At 32.3% G+C, this 22,068-nt stretch overlaps 1 protein-coding gene and 2 non-coding genes across 3 annotated transcripts in view; 2 read left to right on the top strand and 1 right to left on the bottom strand.

The window, feature by feature from the left end:
* Positions 1 to 10,722: 10,722 nt before the first annotated feature.
* LOC148275581 (5S ribosomal RNA) lies at positions 10,723 to 10,841 on the bottom strand. Its single transcript, XR_015823995.1, has one exon. It is a non-coding gene; the product is annotated as a 5S ribosomal RNA (ribosomal RNA).
* Positions 10,842 to 14,034: 3,193 nt separating this feature from the next.
* On the top strand, positions 14,035 to 14,153 carry LOC148275580 (5S ribosomal RNA). Its single transcript, XR_015823996.1, has one exon. It is a non-coding gene; the product is annotated as a 5S ribosomal RNA (ribosomal RNA).
* Positions 14,154 to 19,276: 5,123 nt separating this feature from the next.
* LOC148275579 (uncharacterized) overlaps positions 19,277 to 22,068 on the top strand; it is a 28,414-nt gene continuing 25,622 nt past the window's right edge. The window contains exon 1 of the mRNA XM_088235499.1: positions 19,277 to 19,680. Within this exon, the coding sequence (XP_088091625.1) occupies positions 19,638 to 19,680 (43 nt within the window). The 5' untranslated portion in view covers positions 19,277 to 19,637. The remainder of the gene's footprint in view (positions 19,681 to 22,068) is intronic.

Below are 22,068 nucleotides of genomic sequence, written 5' to 3'. Positions count from 1 at the left end.
ACACATATTGCTTACGATCTGTAAGATAATTTGTGAATAGCTTCAGAAGAATGTCACTAAAGCCAATCCTCTGAAGTTTCAGAAACAAAAGTTGGTGATCCACCTGATCAAACGCTTTGGAAAAATCGTTACACGAATAGTCTACTTGAGCACCTTTGTCGAGTGACTTATTGACCAAATTCGTAAACATTGAATCATAAACAAGTACTTTGATACCTACTTACTTATGACATCATCTTTTTTACGTTTATCTGAATGGTTTTTACACGCTTTCACGACACAATCAGGCATTTTGGTTTTGAATTAAATCTCAAGATGATTTTTAGGTTACCAATAAGCATGAATTATTTGATAAAGAAATATTTTAACCGATTCGTAAATTTATAACGGAGGAATACCGAAAATCTTATCCCATAATTGATTACATTTATGAAGATATTAAAGTTATTAGATGCAATGTGCACTAGCAACACATCACCGGGAAGAGAGAGTTAAATCTATAGCATGTATTCTGACAACTTACCATTGCGTTGCAAGGACGCATTTGGAATCATTATCCTATTTGGCTGAGTATTATTTTAGACTCAGCAATCTTTGTAGTTTTACTAAATCAGAGGTATTTAATCGTTTTCCATCTAAAAATACTAAAATCAAATAACAACATGCATTATTTCATCCACACAGAAAAATAATGTGTAGGTACTTTTATACTGACAAAATACCTGACAGATATTTTGAGTGCAAAAGCTATTCATTTTTGTCAGAGAGGATAGAACGCCATATAGCTCTTTCTTTGCAGACATACCTCGCTTCCTTTACATTCATACATCTTATCATGCCCACACACCGATTATTACTACTTTTGACATATCTATCGTCAAGTTTTGTTGGATTTGGTCATGTCATGTCTTTCTCGGCCATCCTTGATTCCCGCATCCATACATCGTAAATTTATCTAACCATTCTTTTGCCGTCCATTCGCTGTAGGTACACGTCCAAATCAACGTAGAACTCCTGTCTTGATTTTGTCAAAAATGCTTATTCCAGTCTTACATAATACACAAATGTCGACATTAAATTTGTACACATATCGTATATAGTTTTACCACATTTTCGCCTGAGTGATCGCATTTCGACAGCATGGAAATTAGGATAGAATGGGTTTTATATTATTCTTTAGTGGGCTTTGAATTATTTTATATTTTCAATTTATGTACGTAATTTATTAAAATTATTTTTCCCGTGAAGTAAAAATAACTATGTTCTGCATTTGTGTTGGAATTGCACCTATGCAGTCTATGCACGTTTTTATCATATGGAAATCTTGTTTTTCGAATTTTTTTTTAAATTTGGATCTTTTCGTCTTTAAAAAATTGTATTATATTATAGATGGTTTTAAAAAATACTCTATACTGTATTTAGAGAAAATTCTTTAAATGAATACTAAATTATATGCATAGAATTAAGAATAGTCCAGAAGAAGCGTAGAATCATATTTGAATACATCGGACTGTGTCCAATAATTCCATTACTATGCCTCACTTTCGCCGCGCGCATTCGTGATGCCGCCCCGTAATGTTGCATGATGGGAAAAAACATAATTATAACACAAATGTAAGGTGAAAAAAAAGCAATGTGTTAATTTCTCTAAAATTTTATTGTGTACGCGGAAATATTGATTGACACGACAGAGTAGATAAGTAAAGGGTCATTTAATAAGAGTAATTGAATTAATGCACTTTAAACTTAAAATATTAAACAAATTTTATTTGACATAAAACAGATATTTTTATATTATGTTAAATAATATTTGATGTTTAAAAAAAGATGTCGGTCAAATGTCCACGATAGAGTTGTTTAATCCGAGATCCAATCTTCACTAGTTCTCTCATTAGCTGGACAAAGTAGGGTAAAAAAATTACTACCCTGGCAACACTAACGAAATGTTCATATTGTTTCTTCGACAATCTGACAGATGGAAAAATAATTCAAGTTTTAAGTAATGAATTTGTTACATACACATTCATTTGCTAATTACACATTAAATGGGATTGCACCCTGTTGCTATAAAATCCTAGCAGTATTTCTACACTTTAAAAGGACACAACACGGCATAGTTGAATTCAAATCAGGAGTTGCGTACTGAGCGACGTCTACAAAGAAACTAATGGGTCAAAACGTAAACCTACTAATTTATGAGTAGTTTAATTGCCTTCTGTTTGATGTGTGTATGCGGTTTCACGACTATTCTTAATTCTATAATTATATGGATACATTCTAGGTTTTCTGGTCAGAATGTTAGTAACCCCTGAGAGCTAGCTATCGGAGGGTCAATTTAATATTGTCATAATATTTAATGTATCGACCTTCGACATTGATTTCTGAATAAGCTGTTGGTTCCTTCTCGAATCTCCATCCCGTGAGTTGATAAATATTAATGTTGGTTTGATGAGATCGAATTGTAAAATGGATAATATCCTTCTTGCATTAATTAATAATCTTGTTAGTAAGGTCAGGTTATGAAGACGAGTGGCAGGAGCACAGGATGTTGCAAAGGTTATAAATATTATATTATCATTTATCTCTTTCAGATCTGAATTAACTCCTGTGGATGTATTACAAAAAAATAAATTATTCTGTATGTACTATATGAATTATTTGAAAATTTTTGCTGTCTTTAATGTTTTTTTAAAATCTTTTATAGGTACCTTAGGAATGGGGAACTTCAGCCCTACTGGAAATTGGATACAAAAAATGTTTTCTTGCGCTCGGTAAAAATTAGAGCATTAAATCGTAAGGCAAAATTTCTTGAAAATGTTCGAAAAAAATCATAAAAACTATTTTAATAAAAACGCACTATTTTGATTGACGTCACTGGTTCATATGAACCAACCAATCATGTGACAGCTGTGAAGGATATCCGGTTAGCTTACCATAAACGGACCAATGGGAAGAACTAACAGTGAACAACCTCTGACGTCTCACGCGGAGTTATTTCAGAAATACAAAACTTTAAAAATCATAGCGCTAATAATACGAAAATTGAGTCTCAAACCGATAACCAAACGATAAAATTAATTTGAAATGATTATTTAATCAAATTAATCTTATTTTAGAGAAATGTGTTTCAAACTTGCCTTACATAATACATCGTTTATAAGGACAAAATTGTCTTAGATTTCTTAGCTAGTGTTTTGACAATTTTGCCCACGTCTAGGGTTGTCGCTACATACTACATTGAAAAAACATTATCAAAGAAAGTAAAAAAAACAAAGTAGAAAATACAAAAGAAAATGAAGTAAATGGCAATAACATGATTTTAAACGAGGTAACGGAATTTTTTGTTCAAACTGGCCCATTAATCAGATTTTTTAAGATTTAACAAATAAGATTTAAAAATCTGATGGGGGTTTCAACTCAAATACACGCTGAAAATGACAAGCCAGTTATTCTGTTCATTTAAACTTTTTATACCACACAGCAATTGGTGAACAATCCATCCGATTTTTCTCTGCCATCAGAATCAAAAGATACCTACATCTTATAGAGGAGAACATTGAAAAAATGTCATAGCGACACGGAAACAACAGACTTTGATGCCTACTCAGTTGATGAATCAACAGATTTCGAGACATTCATCATAAGTCATTACGATGAATATGAACAACGTGCCTCCGAATCTTCGACCGAGGAAAACGAAAAAACAGTGTCTAATCCGCTTGAAATTAATAACGGTGAAGAAGTTGCTTTCGTTTTAGTAAATTTTAACACTGTTGATAAGCAAAATGACAAATATTATGTCGGTTAAGTAATCAGCGCATCAACTACTACAATTTTAATATTGTTATGTCATTTGTAAGACGCAAACGTAATGGAGCTTTGTATGATCTCAAGTTGAGGATATTGCTGATGTATTTAATTGGAACATGGTGAAATCTTTACCTGAACCTATAATCTTGCGTCAAAGTTTTTATAAATTCAATGTAAATCTTAAAAATTGCAAGATCGAGTCATTTTCTGTGAGTAAATTAAAAATCCTTTAACAAAAACCCATTTTAATTTTTACCATTCAAAAATAATTTAAACCATTTTTAAAAATGTAAGAATATCCGATCACATTTTGTAAAGTTTTATTTATTAAATTTGCCAGCTTTTTGTGAAATTATGAAGACTAATTTTTCATTTTAAACATACAAAATATTATGAATTCTGTACATAAAATACAATGTTAAAGTATAAATCTAGCAAATAATTGCACTGCCGTACAAAAAAATAAAGATGGTTTTTTTTTGTACATACACATTTAAAGAAAAATCGTTTTGGGGGCACAAGCTCCCTTAATTACGAAAATCGCATCAGAACTGAAAAGGTTTGTAAAAAAAAAATGGCCTCAAACACGAACCAATTCAAAGGATTAGAGATAAACTCTTTTGGTTTTGTTAAAAATCCAATTATGTGCCAACCTTGGCCCACAAATCCACATTGTATAGAAAAATTGAGGAAATAGTTGACAATTTTGCCCACCGGCTTTTTTCATTTATTTTATAATGGTGATGCCTCAATGATGCTATTGTTTAAACATAAACAGTTTTTTTCGCCCAAAAAGTAGTAATAAACCGTATGATATGGATGATAAAACCAAAAATAACAGTTAATTACCAAGTGGGCAAAATTGTCAACAAGTGGAGATAATTTTGCCCAGCATGTTTTGTCTTCTAAAATTGCATAAATTAAAGAAAAGCAAACGTTTTGTACTTGTAAAAATGCTCAAAATAATTAGTATCACTATTAAACAAAATGGATAGGAGTAGTCCCATACAAAAAAAATATGATATTGTAAAAGTTTGTTAAAACTGGGCAAAATTGTCACGTTTGACGGTACTAGAAAACTGACAGCCGTTTAAACAACAGAAATTTAAGTTTTAAAAAGTTTAAATTTGAATAAATACTTTTTGTGTTTTCGTCAAAATAAGTTGTTGCGTCCTTTTTTCTTCGTGGATCTTATTATGGCCATTTCGACAAAAATGCAACAACCTTTAAACTGTAACTTTTTTAGGCGCAACTGGCCCACAACGAGATAAAACATACATACTACGGTATTATGTAAAATACGTATATATGTAATAATGTTCTGAAACTTAATATTGATAATTGATAGTGATAATATTATGCCACTATGCGTATATTTATTTTACAGAGGTATAAAAAAACAAATAAATTTTATGTACCTTCAAACAGACGTTGGTTTAAAACCACCTGGGAACCCATTAAATTAACCTACTGTATATATAAAATAAAATAAAATCACGCATTCGAGTCATAGGTACGATACTGAATTTAACATTATTACAAACAAACCTCATCACTAATCACTAAAATATAATATTTTATTATCTATAAGCTATTAAAATGTTTTATGCATGTTGAACTATTTCGTGACACCGTAAGTAAAATAAACATGTTTTCCAACTTATCACGCTATAAAGACAAAGAAGGGAATTAATAAAAAGTGGTTGCTAAATACTACCAAGTACAGAACATTTATTTTTCACAAAAAAGACCTTTTCTAGAATTTGTCGCGATGAATAATGAATATACTAATGACCTTTTATTACGGTTTCTACTTTTAGAACTACACATTAAAATTAATTAAGTCTGCGATATTTCTGTATCTACTACAAGAAGTTTATATGTTGTTATTATAATATTCTATGATGAACCAATAAAATGCATTTAATAAAGATGCCTCGCGTATCTTTTGCATGTTTAAGTCAGCAAACACCTCATTCTGCTTATGATTGAATACTCGTATTTCATCCTTTCTTCTTACATTTTTAGTGTATTTTATCTTTATCGAAATTGGACTGTAACGCTATTCAAATGTTGTCTTAAACTGTCATATATTGTGTATGTGAACCCCTTAGCATGTCATGCCTTAGTTTGTATCTTATACTATTTTGCTCTTATGCTATTAAAATTATATCTCGTTTTCGTTTCGTAATGCATGAGTACCATAACAATACGATAAATTATTTTGTACTTCTTTTATTATTTGCCATGATTGTAGGTATAACTACAGATATCCACTGATAACCATGTACGTACATTTATCAAATTAATTCAATAAATATTCCGACCCATAAACATGATTTTGTCAAATTTGTTCTACGATTAAACGCCACGCCATTGTTTTTATTTATTTTTATTTAACTATTTTGTTATTATTTTTATTTGGTCTTAAAATAACTCAAACATAATATAATACATGGTTGTTTTAATATTACATATATTTAATCATTAAACCATGTATTAATTATCAACATTTCTAAACTACATACATATTATATATTTACTAAGCAATAATGTACTAATTAGAAAGCACGAAATTAAAGATCTTGGGATTGTTTTAGACTCAAAACTACTTTTTGAATCGCATATCAATAAAATTACCTCCAAAGCATTGAGCATGTTAGGTTTCATAATTCGAATGAGTAAACACTTTGATAATCCAAAAGCCCTAATTTCACTATATTATACGTTTGTCAGAAGCCACTTGGAATACGCATCTCAGATATGGAATCCTCAGTATGCCATATATATAACACGAATAGAAAATATTTAAAACAAATGTATAAAGTACCTAAAATACAAAACCGGTATTTCTTATGTATCAACTCTCACTGCCTCCACCTACCATGGAATCACTTCTCTACAATACCGCAGAGTGTGTGCGGACCAACGACTGCTTTACAAAATTATGACAGGAATAGTTGACTGTACAGAACTACTTAGTTTAATAACAATACATGTGCCAGCCAGGATTTGTAGACGGTACCACCTGTTTCATCCACCAATAAGTAAAACATCATATGTTAAAAATGCTTTTTTTCGTAGGACTTTTTCAGTGTACAATACAAAATTTAAAGATATAGATTACACAAACATCACTCTGTCAGATTTGAAATTTACACTAAAAATGCATTATGTAACTTAGCAGACATTATAATAATAAAAATGTCCATCTCCCTTCCCCTCCTTATCCTCTCTTCAAGCATCCTTGTCCTTATCCCGCCCAATTTACAATAACTTACTGTTCTTAAAAAAAATAAAAAAATCTTTGATTACTGAAAAATATTTACGAGTACATGAAAATATATTTTTTTAATGTATTTATTTAATATGTAATATATTTTCTATAGCAACTTTGTATACTTTGTGGAAATCTGTTATTAGTTCTGAGTACACTATATCTGTTTGTTTACTATAAATATGTATGTAGAACCGTTGATTCCCCAAATAAAATAAAATAAAATCCTAAGGTAGTAACGAAAATGATGACAGAGAATAAAGTATTTAAAATTTTGGTTAAAACCAGAAAATTTGTTTACAAGGGTTCTTGCGAAATCACCTACAACACGATCACTGAACCACACACTAACCTGTCAATTTACACATTCACTTTATCCTGTCAAACCACGACATTATCCTGTCAAACCACGGCGGCCTCCGTGGTGTAGTGGTCAAGACGCTTGACTCACGCACGGAAGGTTCCGGGTTTGATTCCCGGTGAAAACAGAAAAATTGAAATGTGATTTTTGTTGTTCTGTAACGTAATTTACCACTGTAATTGGACCTCCTGGCCTGTTGTGGTGCAATAAAAAAAAAACAAATTCACCGTAATACAAATACATATTACAAAGATACTTTTTAAAGCACGTTTATATTTTTTTGTTTACTCGCATACTATGCTGCGTATTTATCTTTTTTTTTTTTAGTTTTTATTTGAATATCTTTTAAAAAATATTATTTCTTACTTTATGTACATGTATTCGAGTGTACCAAAATTTTATTTTTTATTTCTTAAATTTGTATGTTTTTCCAGATATACCCTACTTGTAAAAGCCCTGCGGGCGTTGATATGTTTTTTTTTTAAAGGTGACATTGAACTGAAAACTAAACTGACCGACCACTCTGTGACTTCTGAGCTAACCACTCAGGTATGTCGTAGGTGATATAAGATAATGTGCTGTTAACAATATGTATATTTTATTAGTTAAAATTGGTAATGATTGGTTACAATGTATTCCCAGAACACGAATGTTATTTGATAAAGGCGTAGGAGGTTAATGTTGACCTCTTAAATCCAAAGATCACGTCGATAAAATTCTCCCCATTACTATCAATCAAGTTTTAGTTTAAAGTATTTGGTGGTATGTTTTTTTTTCTTTTTTAATGGGAGTTGCTTATTTTTTGCCTTGTTACTATGCAAAAGGCTAATTTGGTGGTACGTTAATAATGTGTACCTACATAATTTAATGTATTCATTACTTTCGTGATTCCACGTTTGGATTATTTTTATAATAGTTTATAACCGGGTAAAACTATAACTACACTCGGCATTTTAATTAAATTCTTTTATTTACAAAAAAGGACGAATAATTCTCCTGGTTTATCAATATATTTAAATTTTTGGGGCCATTTTTAACGAGTTCAAAATAAATAAAACGATAAACTTAAATATCTTGGTATATATACAGAGTGTTCTTTAAGCCCTGTCACATCCGAAACCACAATGATCAGTATGGGCAAGAAGACATATTGACATATTTAAAACCAAGATTTTTTTTTAAAATGAAATATTTAAAAAACAAATAGTTGCTAACTTCTGCAGGGGAGAAGTGAGGGGAGCGCGGCGCAGTATCAGACTCCCCCCTCCCCCTCCTCGTTTCTCCACTGCAGAAGTAAGCAACCATTTGCTTTTTTAAATATTTAATTTTTTTAAATTTTATTTGTTCTGATGTGTTCGGATGTGACAGTGTTTAATAAACACCCTGTATATATAGACCAAAATTTAAAAAATATATACACAAATTTATTAGATTAAGAATATTTTAAGAACCAATAATGTAAAAATAGCTCATTACTTAATTGTACAATCATTATTACAATATGATATTGTTGGATAGGGTGGTGCATTTGCTAATGCACTAAACCCTAACAAATAATTTTAAAGAAACCCTCAACATTCAATACAAAAAATCTATATAAATTAGTAAACACTATTTACAAAATAAATTATACTAGACAAATTTACAAAGAAGAAAAAATAAACGAATTTGAGATGAATAAGTCACTAAGATACAAAATTAATATGAAAATTCCTAAATTCTACCCAAATCATGGTCAAAACAGTAATATATTACCTCTATGGGTCAAAATAGTTTTGTTTTCAAAAGAATAAAAAAAATATGATAATGGCTTAATGAACTAAAAACTATTAAAACTAATGTATAATACACTGAATAGATAGGTATTTGATATATCTGTGGTATAATATCACTAAATAAATTTAAAGAAATTTTTTGAACCCGAGTAAAACAGCATTCTATTCTGATTAGTATAACTGTATTATTATTTTCGTTTTTTTTTTTTTAGTTCGTATTTATAAAGGTATATTTTTTTTCGTGTATATTTAAAATTAAATAATTTAAAATGACTTAATAACTATAACAGTGTAAGTCACTACAAGAGCTAGTCTCTTTTTTGGAAAGTTACAGTTATAACATAAACTAAATATATAAAAGTAGATTGTAATATAATAAAAAACATGTGTAGGATTATGTTGTTGAGAGTTGGAGCTCCTATACCAGTTAGAGATTTACAGAAGACACAGCTAGGGTTGCTGTTTAATGCGTATTTATTGCATGGCGAATAAGATACAGCACTTGGTTGGCGCGAGCGTAGCGGATATGATGGGTTGAAGAGACTGCACTTGAACTACATGCTGGAACAGAGTAACTGCGTTGAGCTGAGTTTTCGGACTGACTGAGCTGACTGATACTGAACTGAACTGATCTCAACTGGGCGTTGGCTGCGCCCTGTGGTCTCTGTGTAGGCCACGTTCCTTTGTTGTTCATTTATCCGTGGTGGTATATACTCTAAGGTAGGGACGATGTTAATGTACCGCAGGATGATGCTCTCGTATTTCTATGCAATCCTGTTAAATTTGCGTAAATTGTTGTATTGGATTCTATTCGATGGATTTAGACTTCAGACCTCTGACCCCTGACCAGCAAGTCCGTGGAAAATTTGGCAATTTTTTTTTTCCATAAACATTCACTACCAATGAGTGTATACGGTACAGCATTTACAATCATTCGTTCTATAATGGCAAGTTGATCAGCCTGCTTTGAGTGCCAGTCCAGGGACCATGAAATACTGTAATATAAATACAACCCATTGGCCACTTAAACCAGCCAATGACAGGTCATAAGCCCTTTACATGCCTAGATTTCCATATTACCTTCTTACAAATGTTTTCCTTCTCTGTTGCAACAAATTTAAATATGAATAACTCCCTAGGGAGGAAATCCAGCCTGTCTGCAAGCATTTGGACTTACTCAAAACATTGTTAAAAACAACCCTTTTAAATGAAATCTTTATTGTCATCGACCTTGTCAGAAATTTAGCCCGAGACTTTATATGAGATGCATGGTAAGCTCTCGCAGTAAATCAAATAATTATCAGAAATAAATTGAGAAACGTATTTTTTATAAATAAAAAAAACAACGTTCCCGTGTAGTCAATATTATTGTGTTTTTTACAGACATATCTCTTAAAAATAATAATTTTAATTCGAAATAAGTCTTGTAAGTATAAAAAACAAATAAATGTAATAAATATGCATAGAAATAAATTACAAACAAAAATAGGGAGAGGGTGGGCCAACGGCACGCGGTGTTCCCAAGCGGTCACCCATCCAAGTACTGACCGCGCCCAATGTTGCTTAACTTCGGTGATCGGACGAGAACCGGTGTGTTCAACATGGTATGGTCGTTGGCGAGTGCTGATAGTTTTAATTGATATATGTAAAACTAAAATACAGGGTAAGTTATACTGTCTAAAAAGAAAAGGCATTTGATTTCCATAAAGTGAGGAACTACAGCACTACGGAAAATTAGACACAAAGAGTTTCTCTAAAATATATGAAAAATTAATAAAAATGTAAAAAAGGTTCAGGCGAACAATAATCTATCATTTATAGCCATGATTGGAATAATTATAAGATTATAGCGTTGTTACCAGTGATTGAAATGTGTTACGATCACTGGCGGCTCCTGACAGAAAACATTGGCAGTACATTTCTTTACATTTTGTCAACTTGTATATTAAGTTTTATAATATTATAATAATATGATAGGTCTGACGTGATAATCGAGCAATAGCATGACAGCCCGCGCATCGGAACTAGAAACGCTAAATGCGCCCAACATAATACGCACGTCACAGGTAACTAAATTCGTACTAAAGTCATGTCATTACGCATGTTCAAAGTGATATTACAAACGAATTTTAAACTTCAAATCTGCGCATGCGTTGGCAATGCCCGAAATATGTATAGTATCTTCTCCCTCTAACGCATTAAGCATTGTCTGTCTCGTTCAAATGACGATTTTAGGAGATTTATGGTATATTTAATACAAATTCAGGGCAAAGGATTGTGCAGAACAGAATATGCACTAAAACGATTGCGCATGCGTGGACAAGATGAGAAAATCATCCGCTAGAGTCGATTTCGCTAGATCTTTTGGCGCTAGTCTTAAATATTTTGATGTTTGCGAGTATAATATTGGAACAAATCCCTGTTTCTTTGTACCTACCAATAACATATTTTTACTATCAATAAAATTACTAATTTATTTGCACACACTTTTACTTGGCAGTGCACTGCACTTGTGCACATACTAAGGAACCGCCTCTGGTTGCGATAGATTTCCGATTTCCAGTAGGCCATGTTTTTCACTTTTAAACTTTCCCTTTACAGTCCCGAAAAAACATCCTCGCATTACAGTGCTGTTTTGTCACTACACAGGCAAAAATGGAGAGATTTTAAATCAGAAAAAAATAATATTCATAGGAAATCGCTTCAATTATTTATAGTTGAAGTCAAAAGTGATAATATTTTTAATTTGATTGGTAAAAACGTGAAAAAACCATTAGCTCATGCTCGCAGCGCGGGTAAAAGAACCGCCCCTTGTTGACCATAAGTTTTTTTGTAGACGACGCTCAGTACGCAACTCTCGATTTGAATTCAACTATGTCGTGTTGTGTCGTTTTAAAGTGGAGAAATACCTCTGGGATCAAAAAGAAACAAGATGGGATCACATTTCATGTGTAAGTAGCAAATTGCATTACTTAAAAATTTTAATATTTTTCCATCTGTCAGATTGTCAAAAAAACAAAATGGCCATTTTGTTAGTGCTGCCAGAATAGTCAAATTGTTTACGCTACGTTGCTTATCTAGTGAGAGAACTAACAAAAATTGGACCTCTCGGATTAAACAACGCTGTGGTGGACTTTTGACCAGCGTTATCTTTAAAACATAATGGCATAAAATATTATTTATATGACAAAAATATCCGCTTTATGTAAAATAAAATTTGTTTCATTTTTAAGTTTAAAGTTCATTAATTCAATTACTCTTATTAAATTACCCTTTTCTTTTCTACTATGTTGTGTCAATCAATGTTTCCGCGTGTACAATAAAATTTAATAGAAATTGACGAATTCCTTTTTAAAAAATATAATTATCTATTTTTCGCGATCTGACAACATTACGCGGGGACTTCACGCATGCGCGCGAAGAAAGTCGGACAAAGTGGAGTGGTGTTTTTTGGACACAGTCCAATGTATTCAAAAATGATTCTCGTGAAAACTCACGGACTTGAACTAGTGACGTCACGGTCGGTGAATTTCAAAATTATTGAACTTTACTATTAAAATTATCGATTATCTACGAACAAATTAATACAAGTTTACTTTCAAAAGTATATTTTGTTCATTTTAAAAACTTTTTAATTCTTGTAATCACGGATTTTTTTAACATTTTATCTCATACTCATTTAGTTTGAATGAAGTACATACATGTAACGTTTAAGCTCTAAGATTGTATTATGTATAGATGATGTTGAATTCATTTCCTTACCTTATTGGCTTGTACTATGTTTATTTTGTAATTTTTGGAACTTTTTCATACTCTTTTAATTTTTAGTATGTCTTTATTTTATTTTTGTTTTTCTAAAAAGAAATATTAGCGTTCTTAACTTACCTAAATATTTCAATTTTGGTGGCCATTTTCAACGAGTTGTAAACAATTCACTATTAGAAAATGGAAATCAAGTTGGGGTAGAGTGGGATTCGAACCTCGGACCTCTGATCCGCTACACTAGCCACGGGACCACAACCCGATTCAATTTCTATTCTGATTTTGAAAATAATATTATAATTTTAAAATATAAATACGTCTGGAAATAAGTATTGTTATCTGCATATCCCTAAAAGAGTTTTTTTTTACAAAAACTCCTTGGGAATATTATATGAAATTATGCATTATATGTTTTCAATTTAACTTTTTTTTAAATAATTTTAAAAAACCACTGAACTTCCTCATTTCACTTCGCAATAAATAATTCTAATATTAATTAAATTCATAAATTAATTTAAAAAGAAAGAAAGTAAAAGTTACGTATTTTTTCTTATTTTGTCGCAGTATAAGTCAGTATGATGTGTTTTCGTTTCTAATATACCTAGGCATTGATATATTAATATTAATAAATCAATGTACCTACCTAGGTACATTGATTTACTAAATATATAATATACCTAGTTATACATACATGCGTCTAAGACAATATGATGTTTGAAATCGGGTTGCGGTCCCGTGACTAGTGTCTCGGACTCACGGCTCAAAGGTCCGTAGTTCGAATCCCACTCTACCCCAACTTGATTCCCATTTTCAAATAGTGAGTTGTTAATTTACAACTCGTTGAAAATGGCCCTCAAAATAAAATATTTAGGCAATATCATAAGAACGCAAATATTTCATTCTATATAAAAAAATAAAGGAAGTCACTAAGTCAGGTCTGGATGTAAAGACATAACGGTGCCGTCATTTGGCGTTTTATCATTTCTGTCTACCCTTAAGAATAGTTTAATTGTTATTATTTTATATATTAAATAAAATAAACTCATCTCGCCAACGACCATACCATGTTGAACACACCGGTTCTCGTCCGATCACCGAAGTTAAGCAACATTGGGCGCGGTCAGTACTTGGATGGGTGACCGCTTGGGAACACCGCGTGCCGTTGGCTCTCCCCCTCACCTTTTTTTCGATTTACTATTATTTTAATTTTTATTATTATCACTGATATTCTTAACATAATTTAACACTTTTACTGCTTACATTTTATAAGTAAACACAATCGATAATATAGGTATGAGTATGTAAGTCTCTCTTGGTCTCTTAGACGAAGGTGTGGTTATGAATGATGAAATCAAACGAAAGAGTTAATCGGAGACGGGACCTCGACACATTTAAGTTATACTTTTAAGAGCTTACCAGTTTGAATTTTGTATAATGATTTTATTAGCTCGGGTCTTTTAGAATTCGTAAGTGGAGAAGATGGTAGAATAATCTTAAAAGATTTAGCCCACATTAGATACCTTAGGCCTTAGGTACATAAAAAATATAACACTGACAGCTGCTAGCGTCAGCTCGAGACACAAAAATAAATATGAACTAATGAAATATGTAACACTGCGATATTTAAATAAGGTTAAATTGTTTATAACTTCTAAAATCTTTATTTATTCTTTTAAATCTATTTCACCGTCTTCAAAGTACTCCCTTCCTGATACAATACACTTATGCCAACGTTTTTTCCAATCCTCGAAACAATAATTGTTAAAGTAGAAGAAATCGCCTTTACAGCGCGCAGCGATTCGGTTTTTATCTCTTCAATCGTGTCAAAACGGTGTCCCCGGTGCGGTCTCTTCATAGCCTCAATAGCCAGAAGTCACACGGTGCTAAATCAGGCAAATACGATGGTCATGGAACGGCATGAGTTGAATTTTTGGCGAAATGGCCTCGAAGCACCAACGCAGTATACGATGGTGCGTTATCGTGGTGCGAAAACCAAGAATTGCCTGCCCATAATTCTGGTCACTTTTTGCGAATGCATAACGTTAAAATAATATTCCTTGTTAACAGTTTGGCCCAGCGAAGCGGAAGGAATTCACAATGCAACACACCACGATAATCGAAGAAAACTGTCAACATGATTTTAATTTTTGGACGACTTTGGCGCGATGTTTTCGGTCTTAGCTTACCTTTTGAACGGTATTCGCTTGATAAGTCGCTTGTTTCCGGGTCGTATGCATAGATCCAAGTCTCGTCTCCAGTTATCATGCATTTTGTTTAATCATGATAATCAGAAAGCATTGTTTCACGGACTTCAACGCGACGTCGTTTTTCAAAAAAAAAATTTTTTTTGGCACCAAACGTGATTTCACGTTTTTCAGGAACAAAACATTTTTCAAAGTGGTCGGGACTGATAGAAATGAAATCTTAACAGTATCAGCGAGGTATCATATTGTCAATCGACGATTTTTGAGCACCAAATCATTGATTTCCTTTACGTGTTGTTCATCTGCCTTCTTTGAATTCTTTATACCACTTGTAAACATTTTTTTGTTACATAACCTGGTCACCGAAGGCCGTCTGCAATATTCTCAACATTTCTGGAGCAGAAATTTCATTCCGAAAATAAAATTGAAATCAACTTCTTTGTTCAACAAAATCAGACATTGTAAAAATCACTTAATTAACATTTTGCTGTCCACAAAACACATGCGCAACCATTAGACAAATGCAGATATTGACATGATATTTGACACAGATGTCCGTGACAGTACTAGGTACCCATCTAAAAAAAGATTTGTCAGAATCCAAGAGCCAGAATATTAAAATAAAAAAAAACATTTTATTTTTTGATCACCTATCTCTTTTTCATTTGAATATTTTCTTGTGTGATTTGCTGTGAGTATTTTTTTTTAATTTTTGAGGGAAACTTAATATTTTCTATAATCTAACATAGTCAGCATAGGAAGAGCGTGTCTATTTAATATACTATAGTGGTGATAGGATGGATGATGCATAATTAACATAATGTATATGTACTCGTATTAAGCAGAATATTGTTTAGATTATTGAGAAAATCTATGTGTCAATACTTCGTGTCATTGGAATAACAATGCTAACCGGAAGTATAATCGAACCCATTTCATTTATTCGCATATCGATAAGATGACAAATGATAATTAAATCAATATTATTTATTTATTTCTAGGATATTTATTTATTTAATATATTACAATAGTTAAGGTACATTTATTACAGTTTTATTACACATATATATTTTTAAGAACAATGATAGGCACGCTACGGTGGAGACCGGATATCGGATATTGCATCTTGCCAACGAGGTATATAAGGGGTTCCTAAACCAGTTAACGCAGAAAAGCAGCTAACACTAGTCATAATGAACTTTGAAATCCACGCAGATACCTTCTATGAATTGTCGACATTTACTGGATTAAAGCTAATACAGAAAGATATTAGAGAAATCATACAAAAATAGAATTTTTGCATTATTTGTGTAAAAAATCAAATGATTAGAAGATTTTATTTTATTTATTCGTACAAAGATACATATTACAAAAAAATATCCCTATGAGGCCAAAAGCCTTGAGTTGAGTTGGGATACAACATAATGGGAAGTGGAAGCACGCATATTACTAAAGAATACCAAAAAAAAAAACTATTACATAAACCGGGTTGTGGTTCCGTGGTAGTATTGTGGACTCACGAGCCAAAGGTCCGACGTTCAAATCCCACTCTATTACAACTCGATTTACGATTTTCCAGCACAAGTTATTTACGAAACGGTTTGAAAATTTAAATGTTTTTTAAAAAGAACTCGAGTATTAAAAAAATAATTTAACATCTGGACAATACGGTTAATAGTATATAAAGCTATGCAATATCTCGCAGCAGTCTCCTGAAATGGTCTCTTGGTCAAATGGTTTTCATTTTGGAGAACTAAATATACTCATCCAGGACATTGAACACTCTCGGAGCCACAGAAGATAAATTTCTCTGAGGGAAAGTCGTAAGTGTTTTTTATATACAATAATTCAAATTTTAGGAAAAACTCGCACGAGCATTCTGCTGGGATCTCCTCTTGTAACCGCATGACCAGAAATGTGTCAATAACTCTTTTTTTTTTACTTGTCTAATGTCCAGTACCTTCATAAATTTAAACTATGTCTCAGATGGGAAAGTTAGAGCACTTTGAAGCATAACTCTGAGTATTCATTTTTGTACATTTATTATGGGATTCGTGAAAGACGCCGTGCAACCTCCCCAGCCCACTATACCATAGGTAGCCACTAACTAGAAAATAATTAAATACAGTCCACGATGTTCCTAAGTGGGCAGAATACATGACACAGCTTTATTAACCCGGAAACCAGCGATTGGACCTGTACCTCATATCGTAGATTTCTGCCAACAATTATTCCCAGATATTTAATTTAATCAACTGGTTTTAAAAGTTGGCACGAACAATCTGATTTTATTTCCAGATTAAGATTGGATTCAGGTGATGACCTGGGCCCCGATTACAATGGGAAGTCTATCTAAGAGTTATCTACAAAGTAAAATTAAGTTTGGAGTTTGAAAAGCAGAATATGCATGCAATTTTTTCTTCAAAACACGTTCAATCATAGGTTACCAACGAAGATACATTAAATTTTCATGCAAATATGCTCATTTTCGTACACAAATATCGGGTTTTCTTTATAGACAGTCGAAGATAAATCTGTTAACTTCCTATTGTAATCGGGGCCCTGTTATCTATACTGAAAGTAATAAATTTGGTTTTATTTTTTATGTTCGCTCCCGAGTTAGCGCGCATGGTGTCCATAAAGAGCCGCCAGGTATCTCTGTCAGCTGCCAGCTCCTGCGCATCCTCCCAATTCTGGTTCGCGTCCCGAATTTCTGACATGAATTGCCGACGAGCAATCAGTAGCGGACATCCTGGACGTCGAGAACCTGATGCCTCGTAGAGTAGGCAAGCGTGGTTAAGGATATCATGAGTCGTCCGCAGTTTATGGCCCATCTAACCGTATCGCTTTCGCTTGATGATAGTTGTCACCGGAGTTTGCTGCGTCCGTTCTCTTATTTCTTGGTTCCTTACAAATTCAAACCGAGAACCCTCCCATGAGACAGCTACAAATATGACCGTGTATCTTTGGAGGCTTGTTTTTGGTGGGTAATCATTAAACTCTTACTCGTGTACGCACTTACTGATGTCTAGAGCACTGTATTAATATAAGTACTAATCAATCGTAGCCTTGCGTTGTTTGATTATTTTTATTTTTTTTTAATTCATTCTCGAAAAACATTACGGTAATTTGCGAACAAATTAAAATTCGACATAATTTTAAGTATGAACGAATCTGGGTAGACAAATACTGCGTTAAACTCTAGGGAGTTTATCAAAATCGACAGACATTTCAGCAGAGATAGAGCACCCCATTTGACAAAGGAATATTGATGTCTAATATATGGTAATAACGCTTACTACGCTCTTTGTCTATAAAAAATTGAACGTACCTACTAAAAATTATAACATTAAAATATAAGAAATTATTTATATAACAGGCTGAGCCATGTTACATATAGACTATCCTAACCAGAGGACGCTCCGTATTAATTTTCTAATTCACTAGTTTTATATAGATTACCTGGCATAGAAATATAATATAATTATAATTCTATGTTCCCTGGTATTAAAAATATTTACGCAATAAATTTATAAAATAAATCACTAATAACAATTAGAATAAAGTTCCATTAAATTGTTCAATAATTGTTGATCAAAAATACAAATTTATTTAGATTATTTTGATTATATATTATTTTGCCGGCCTCCGTGGCGTAGTGGTCAAGACGCTTGACTCACACATGGATGGTTCCGGGCTCAATTCCCGGTGAGAACACAATTTTAAAAAATATATTTTTTTCTCAAGCCTGTGCGTTCTGTGATGTAATTCACCGTTGTAATTGGGCCTCCTGGCCTGTTGTGGTGCAAAAAAAAGAGGGAGAAGATTGCTAGGTAACCTATTTTTTACGGAAATATAAAAACATTAAATAAATATTTTCGTTTACTGAAATATTCCAGGGTAGAGAGAGTTTATTTTAAGGTATTTTATTGATTTTGGGCACCCATCTTGGTCCACACGTGACAAGAAGTACCAGGGGCACAGGAGATACAGAAGGCTCGCGGCCTTTAGTTCAGCTGTTCACACCTCACACCTCCCTCTCCGCCCGCGCTAAGTCATCGTAATCTCCGCGTCATACTTCAGTGATACTACCTACCTGACTTCTGACTTCACACTCTTCAGTTCTTAGTTCAGTTGTGTATTTCTGCTCTGCTGGTTCGGTCCCCTCGCACCTAAAGATCAAACACATCTTTAGAATACAGAAACTTGGCGACCAGATCGTACGAACATTCGTAAAAAGAACAAATATTTTTCCACATATGATTGTGAAATGTTGATTTTTTTACGCGGGAAAACAATCTGTATTTTTCGCATCGTTCGTTTTGACATTTCATAATTTTAAAATACACCCATAGTTTTTATCGAGTCTATCATAAAACATAAAATATATGTTTAAAATAGTGTTTATCAAACTGGTTTAGTGCTTAAGTGAAAAGTGAACGTCGAAAATGTCTGTCTCATTTATATTGACGGTGATTTTTATATCCACAGGTAAGACAGAAATAATCTATTAAGAAACCAGACCAATACAGGTAAATTGTACTTGTATCGGCGGGAATCGAACCCGCAGCCCCATGCACGCTAGTTAGGTGCACTTACCACATAGCTACACAGGCTGTCGAAAGCGTTTCCCAAAACTTGGTATAAATAATATAAATATTTTAAAGTACCTACACCAACGTATATTTTTACTTATTTTACAATATGTTACCTGATATGTTGAATTTTTGTTATCTTGTTTTTATACAATCTTCAATAAAGGGATTATAACTCAATGATGCATAATCAAATTAGAATGAATTAATGTGGTATTTCATAAACCAATAATAAAATAAAATTAATTTGAAATTGGTATTCACCACTGTAATTGGGCCTCCTGGTCTGTTGTGGCGCAAAAAAAAACAGCCCCCGTGGTGTAAAAGACAATTGTCTTACGAACTGTGGTTCCGGGTTCAATCCCCAGTGAGATCAGAATAAATTAATCTTATTATTCAGCAACTCGGGTGATTCGTGCCGTAATTCACCACAGTAATTGCCTCGCTCCCCCTTTTTGTGATGCTAAAAAATAATACAAATAATGTTGAAATGTGTGATTTTATTTATATTTATTTTTCGTTGTCAATGTTTGTTGTTTTGGTGGGTGTTTATAATTTTTAATAAATGGAATAGATCTGTACCTTTGATGCTTTACTGCAGCTTTAAATCATTAATTATATGCTGGAAAAAAATATTTTTAATAATCTTCCGAAAATCTTAAAATCATTATCAAATATTAAAACCTTTAAATCTAAATTTAAAAAACACACGAGACCCACCCTATCCTGAACTTCATAAAGTAGAAAATTTTGTATCATTTAGAATATAATATTTAAGATATTTGAATTTCAAAACACATTTTCAATATGCAACAAAAAAAAAACATTTATGGGAAGATTGCGAAATGTGATGTAAAGAGCAATGTTCTTTATATACAACAATCACATGTCCACACATAAATAACAGTTCTTCTATTATTTTTTTTATGTAATGAAAGAGAAATAATTAAAAAAACAAATTCTTTAAAATAAGGCGATGAGGATTATACTCGAAAGAAATATGTATATATTCTAATGTAGAAAGAATGCACAAAAAATTGGCTTACTCACAGTAAAGCAGAAAATTAAATAAAATGTAGCAATTTATACATAAAATAATTAAGGGGACGAATAAAATAAAAACAATAATAAAATTTAACCAACAATGTCATACATATGAAACAAGGGATAAAAACCAGAAATTGAAGTGTTAATTTTAAGTCACTGATTTCTAATGCACTTTAGTTCATTTACAAGATTTTTCAAAATTTTTGTGAGTTTTTCAAAGTTTTTCAAAACCAGTGAATAAACAGCCGTTCATTAATTGGATTAAGTTTACCTCTTCGTTCTAATTCTCAAGGCACTCTCTTAATACCCATCCACAATTCCTCTTTCTTCTCTAACTCATATAGTGTCCATGCGGCTCGACTGTGGAATCATCTCCTCCACCATCAAAGATGTTACTACATTATCTCTGTTTAAAGCACGTCTGAAGAAACATCTACTTAATCTCTCCTCCTTTCCTTTTTCCTCTTTTTCCCATTGAGTAATATTTTTGATTTAAGATTATTTATAAACAAATACGTTTATTTCTATTTTTATATATTTTTAACTTTTTTTTTTTCTATTGAATATGTTCTGTAACTTGAAATATAAAAATAAAACTTTTATTTTATTGGTTGGTTGGAAGAAATTGCCATTTGGCAATAAGCCCGCCAATGTACAAATAACATTACGTACAAAAAGTTAAATAAATAAAATAAAAAATTAAGACATTTTCGAGGACTAGTAAAGGAACACTTCGTAATTTAATGAATAGCGCCAAAACCTGAGTAAAATGAATCTAAATCAAAGAATTAAGGCGTGTTCTACAAAAACAATGATTAACTAGATTATTTTAGTGTCAAGAGTAGACACAGAGTTATCGACAAAAACACATTGTTGTTATCTGAAATCTGATTTTTCTGAACCCATGCTACAACTGGTCCATGGCAGTTACGGAGAATTACCAATAACTAACAAAATAATGTTGTCAATCAGAAAAAAAATACACGGATCAGTATAAATGTACCGTTATCTTATTTTAGAAGAAATTATGAGTTTTGTTCATTTACTGTGGTTGTTAATTCACTGGACGGCTTACCCCACATGTTTTTTTTCCTAACATTACACACGTATAAACAAGATACAGGTTAGCAAATAAAAACAACACGATTTGAAAAAAATTCAAAGAACATAAAGCTTCAGTCTTCTTCCAAGTCAGTCCCTCATGACCGAGGATCGTGACCACCATGTCGTACTCTCG

The sequence above is a fragment of the Micrasema longulum genome, unplaced genomic scaffold, assembly GCF_059751315.1.
Source record: "Micrasema longulum isolate JH-2025_06_02 unplaced genomic scaffold, ASM5975131v1 h1tg001383l, whole genome shotgun sequence".
Classification (NCBI taxonomy): Eukaryota; Metazoa; Arthropoda; class Insecta; order Trichoptera; family Brachycentridae; genus Micrasema; species Micrasema longulum.
This window is presented reverse-complemented; position numbering and strand designations above follow the sequence as displayed.